This window comes from Centruroides sculpturatus, unplaced genomic scaffold (assembly GCF_000671375.1).
Source record: "Centruroides sculpturatus isolate CEXI.00-Female unplaced genomic scaffold, Cexi_2.0 scaffold1132, whole genome shotgun sequence".
NCBI lineage: Eukaryota > Metazoa > Arthropoda > Arachnida > Scorpiones > Buthidae > Centruroides > Centruroides sculpturatus.
In genome coordinates this window covers 279,698-285,902 of record NW_019385318.1, presented here as the reverse complement: position 1 = coordinate 285,902, position 6,205 = coordinate 279,698, and the positions used below count along the sequence as shown (strand labels likewise).

General features: G+C 30.6%; 1 protein-coding gene across 8 annotated transcripts in view; it reads right to left on the bottom strand.

Annotated features, from left to right (window-relative positions):
- Nucleotides 1-175: 175 nt before the first annotated feature.
- Nucleotides 176-6,205, bottom strand: part of LOC111637573 (la-related protein 1B-like) — a 151,980-nt gene continuing 145,950 nt past the window's right edge. For all 8 annotated transcript variants that reach the window (XM_023383085.1, XM_023383080.1, XM_023383082.1 and 5 more), the window contains 2 exons: nucleotides 3,400-3,509; nucleotides 176-330 (listed from right to left, as the gene is read on the bottom strand). In XM_023383085.1, the coding sequence (XP_023238853.1) occupies nucleotides 191-330; nucleotides 3,400-3,509 (250 nt within the window). In that variant the 3' untranslated portion in view covers nucleotides 176-190. The remainder of the gene's footprint in view (nucleotides 331-3,399; nucleotides 3,510-6,205) is intronic.

Here is a 6,205-nt window from a genome sequence, read left to right as displayed (position 1 = left end):
TAAAAACAATTTTCTGCAACAAATGTAGTAAGATCAACAATTTATGTATTTGAATGAGTGAATAGTTTTAAAATTTGAAACATTTGATTTTATAATTTCTTACAAGAATTGCATACATACAGTCAAGAAAACATTACAAGAAGAAAGAAAATGAATGGATGAAGATTTGTAAATTATGGAACTTGACAAATTAACTTACTTCTATACGAAAATCTTCCACTGTTTTGTAGTTGTCTAATTTTGCCATTAAAACGGGATCTACTTTGAGCTTTTTGGAGTGTTTATAGTACTTTAGGAATGCCCAGAATTTTTCTAAACCATATAAATGACCTAGAAATAAAACAACAAAATTACTTAAAACTAATCATTAATTCTTCTAAAATTAAATTACAAATATTTTGAAGAACTACAGAGTGAACCTATAAGTAAATAGACACCTTTATTTTCAAACACTGTCTTTTATTTCACATTAACCATATGATAAAAATGCCACATTTGCATATTAAAACTACAAAGCCTTAAGCTGGTCAGGAATGGAATTATGAGTTCTGCTATCTTGGCCTGTGAAATGTTGGGTAACAACAATCTAAAAGTTCTCCAATGGAAGCAGTTTTTGTGAATGTTATCACATTACAGACATGTTTGATGGAATTCATGTTGGGTAACTGGTTAGTCCATGGAAGCTAGCAGATGCCTTCTGTTGCCAGCCAATTCCAGGTCTTTTTGGCAGAGTGACATGTGCTCCATCATTGTGAACAAAATGGGTATTTCCAATATGGCAAAGTACTTTTCAGAGTTAATATTGCGTCATCCATTTGCTAACATTCAGGTTGTCTGTTTACTTATAGGTTGTCTAATTTGTAGCAAAATCAGCTCTTCAAAATGTCAATATTGTTAATAAAATTTATAATTAAAACATTGTTTATGTTTTGTTCATTTTATCTTCTTTTTTTATATATTTTCTTGCCAGTTATTCATCAATTATTCAAAATTTAAAGTATTATCACATTAGATGCTAAATATAATTATATATTAAATGTAGACTGAATACATCTATGGATATTTTTTCTTTATGAAGAATTTTGCATGAGCCTATGTAGAATATTACAAACATTTCTGACTTTTGTATGTAATGCATTCTGAANTAATAGATATATATATATATATATATTTATATTTTAGTTATTGTTATTAGATTAAGTATTGTTGTAATCCTAGTAATTATCATACTAGTGTGTAAGTTGTCGAATCCTTGTGAGATATATAAACATTGTTTTGCATTCCCTAATTTGTATTTTGTACGTTTTTGTTTCTTTTGTATGGCCCTTATACTCCTTACTAACGGTGAGTCCAAGTCTTGTCGATACTTATTCACTACAATCTAAAAAAATAAAATATAATATAAAATTATTTACCATTTTCTGTATCTTTCATAGTTTCAACTTGAAAGTCTTGAAATATATCTTGCCTAAAATGTTTTTCAAGACCATAACTGTAAAACCGAAATAAGCATTCCAGTCCATACCTATAAAAAACATAAGTTAAAAATGAGTGAAACATTTAAGAGAATAGAATATCTTTAAAACACACACTACTTTTTTTTATTAATAAAAAGACAAATTGTATAATTTCAATTCATCTCATTTCATTAAATTTTATAACAAAATATAGAAAAACTTAAAGCTACATCAACTACTGTATAACATCAAAATACATACTGGCAATAATAATTATAAATTACTAATAAATTTGACCCTAGAGGAAGGCGTTAAAGCACCATCTTGTATTAAATTTAATAATTATAATTTAATTAAATAATTTTAGACTAAACTGGAAGAAAAGAATCGACTTGGAGTGGAACTTGAACCCGCAATGCCTGCTTGCTTGCTGTGCAGATGTGTTATCAACTACACTATCTAAACTTCTGGTCTGATCTCCTCTTCCAGTATATTTAACATTATGATATAACCACCATTGGTTTACATGACGAGGGTGCTGAATGCATTCCCAGTCAGCACCGTAATAACCAATGATGATAATAATGTAATTTAAATATACTGGAAGAGATTGGACAGGGGGTCTGGGTAGCATAATTGGCAACACATCCGCATGGCAAGTGGAATTTGAGGGTTAGAGTCCCGCTCCAAGCTGATTCTTTTCTTCCAGTTTAATCTAAAATTATTTAATTAAATTATAATTATTAAATTTAATACAAGATGGCACCTAATGCCTCCCTCTAGAGTCAAATTTATCAGTAATTTATAATTATTATTGCCAATATATAGACTGATGTTATATGGCAGTTGATGTAGCTTTATTGTATAGTATCAAGTTTTGTAAGATGTNAGAGTTCTGTTCTCAGTGAGCTAAAAACATTATGAAATTTCTTATTAGTGCCAGAAAGTTTAATTTTTTTACAGTAAATATATTATTTAAATTAATTATTGGCTTTGTTGTATATGTTGTTACACATTAGTGATTCATTTACATGAATTAAGTCAACTTAGTATCAACATGCAACTCCATTATCTTGTAGTGCTCTGTCACTAAATTGTTCTTTTTGGTTCTTGTAATTATATATTTTGTATATCGGTTTCGTATCAGTTTTTGTTGTCATGATACCTGTTTACTTGTAAAACATTCCGTTTGTTGCATGCCTTCTTCAGCAAACCATTCACTGGCTTGTGATTGATTGTAACAACATCACGTGACTAAGGAGTGAGCCCCAGATGGCAGGGGATATAAAAAGGAGAAGACCACATGTGCAGGCACATTATTTTGGTTTTCATGAGAAGAGTTGTTGAGCAGATACGAGAGGAAGGCTTCGAGAGATCAGGTGAGGAGATCTTGAGTGGAACTGTTAGTGGGGAAAGGAGAAGAGTGTGGCAAGAGACTCTCTCTTTGTTCTTCGAAGCTAAAGAGAAATCCCTTTGCATCAAGAGGAAGATTGTGCCCAAAGTGAAAAAAACTATTTGTTAAGGAAGAAATTCTGAGGAAGGAATTCAGACTTGCAGATAGTTCGTTTTTTTTCTTCATGTTTATTGTACTAGATTCAATGAACATGCCTGTGATCTCAGCATGTACTCGCCTTGTATATATATATATATACAAGGCAAGTACATGCTGAGTACATATATATATATATATATATATATTTATATTTTAGTTATTGTTATTAGGTTAAGTATTGTTGTAATCCTAGTAATTATCATACTAGTGTGTAAATTGTCGAATCCTTGTGAGATATATAAACATTGTTTTGCATTCCCTAATTTGTATTTTGTACGTTTTTGTTTCTTTTGTATGGCCCTTATACTCCTTACTAACGGTGAGTCCAAGTCTTGTCGATACTTATTCACTACAATCTAAAAAAATAAAATATAATATAAAATTATTTACCATTTTCTGTATCTTTCATAGTTTCAACTTGAAAGTCTTGAAATATATCTTGCCTAAAATGTTTTTCAAGACCATAACTGTAAAACCGAAATAAGCATTCCAGTCCATACCTATAAAAAACATAAGTTAAAAATGAGTGAAACATTTAAGAGAATAGAATATCTTTAAAACACACACTACTTTTTTTTATTAATAAAAAGACAAATTGTATAATTTCAATTCATCTCATTTCATTAAATTTTATAACAAAATATAGAAAAACTTAAAGCTACATCAACTACTGTATAACATCAAAATACATACTGGCAATAATAATTATAAATTACTAATAAATTTGACCCTAGAGGAAGGCGTTAAAGCACCATCTTGTATTAAATTTAATAATTATAATTTAATTAAATAATTTTAGACTAAACTGGAAGAAAAGAATCGACTTGGAGTGGAACTTGAACCCGCAATGCCTGCTTGCTTGCTGTGCAGATGTGTTATCAACTACACTATCTAAACTTCTGGTCTGATCTCCTCTTCCAGTATATTTAACATTATGATATAACCACCATTGGTTTACATGACGAGGGTGCTGAATGCATTCCCAGTCAGCACCGTAATAACCAATGATGATAATAATGTAATTTAAATATACTGGAAGAGATTGGACAGGGGGTCTGGGTAGCATAATTGGCAACACATCCACATGGCAAGTGGAATTTGAGGGTTAGAGTCCCGCTCCAAGCTGATTCTTTTCTTCCAGTTTAATCTAAAATTATTTAATTAAATTATAATTATTAAATTTAATACAAGATGGCACCTAATGCCTCCCTCTAGAGTCAAATTTATCAGTAATTTATAATTATTATTGCCAATATATAGACTGATGTTATATGGCAGTTGATGTAGCTTTATTGTATAGTATCAAGTTTTGTAAGATGTTTATATTTGAAAAACCCTTAGTCATTATGCACGATTAAACAATTCCTGTAACTTGTTACATTTTTGTATGTATGTAAAATATACTGTATTATGTACTGTATATGTGAAGAAAAAAAATGAACAATTTCATCAAGAGTTTCTTCCTGAAAACAACAATGCAAGGATAAACTTTGCAGAAATGTTTATGAATCTTGGCAACATGAACCCTACCATTCCCAGACAAATTTGCATAGTGGATGAAGTGATTTTACATTTACAGAGAGGTAAGCCCCAATAATGTGCATTACTGGGCACAGGAAAATCTACATTGCTTGCAAGTGAAGTACAATCAATATCAGTAATGTGTTAACATTTGGGATCAAATTATTTAACCAACGAGTTCTTGGGCAGTTTTTTACTGACACACCCTTAATTCCCTAAAGTTCTTGCAGCTCTAAGTAGAGCATGTTGGACCACTGCTCACAGACGTAATTCTTGTTACTGCCATTTTTATCAACATGATGGAGCCCCTGCCCATTGAGGTCTTCCAGTCAGAGAGTGGTTACATGCCACTTTTCCAGGAATGTGGATTGATCGAGGAGGTCCATTTCCATGGCCCCTTGTTCTCCTGATTTGATGCCATTTGATTTTTTATTGGAGTTACATAAAGAACAGGATTTATCAAACAACAGTTGAAAAAGCCACAGATTTACAACAACACGTAATAGATGTTTCTGCACAGATAATAGCCAACCAGCTTAGGAGAGTTGAGGAAGATTTTGAGTCATCTTCCATATTATCAGATAGCATGGGACATCCATTTTGATGAAACGAGTAAAATATCATTGTCAAAACTTTCATTTTCTTGGAGTTTACAAGAAAACTTTTTCCTTCATATCAACATAGAAGCATGAAATTAACATATAATTTTATTTCCAATGAAATGTTCCAACTTAAAACCTGGTAGTTACTGCTCAGTCAGTACTGTACAGTACATATATGGTAAAAAGGTTGCTATTCCTAAATTTTATGTTAGAGTTTTGCATAATTCTGCTTAACAACATAACAACTGATAGAACACTGCATATTGTGCTTGCTGGGCTACATTCTTACTTTGTCAGGTGTTCCTTTGGTGTGTTATTTTCTTAACATCTGGTATATTAAAACAAAACAAAACTGTGTTACAGTTAAAGCTATTTTTTTTAATGTTCTTCATAATTTATTTCATCAAAAATTTAACTTTACATTTAAAAATTATTGAGAGAGATACTTCTGATGTTTACAGTATTTGTATCTAAACAGATACAAATACTGTTGTTAATGTTATACCGTGTTTCGCACAAATAAAGACACTTTCAGTTTTAATCTAACAACCTTTACTTGTAAGTTATTAAAAAAAAAAGTACAAGGAGACTTAGCTCTGCTTAATGTACACTTCTTGTCTTTTTAACTCTGGTGCCAATTGATCACAGCACCCCTTCAAGTTCTCTCTGGTTTTTGTTTACTCCCAACTAGGGGTTGTATACCGGTTTACCGATTTACCGGTTAACCGATAAATTGACAAAAAAAACATTCGGTAAACTTACCGGTAAATTTTTGAAATTTTCCGGTAATTCTGAAAATGAAAAATTTATACTAAAAATTTTTATGTAGAGAATATTGTGTTGATAGATATTTAAAAGAGCTAAAGGGACATTGAAAAAAAAAAAAAAAAAAAAGGTAAGTGTAAGCAACAATATATCTCATTATTAATTTTATGTGAGATAGTTTTTGTTTAATTTTAATTTAATGACCATTCGTCCAACAAGTGTTGAATCAGAAAGGGTATTCTCGGGATCTGGATTATTTTGTACAAAAATTAGATCAAAATTAGGAGATAAGACTATAAATAATTTAA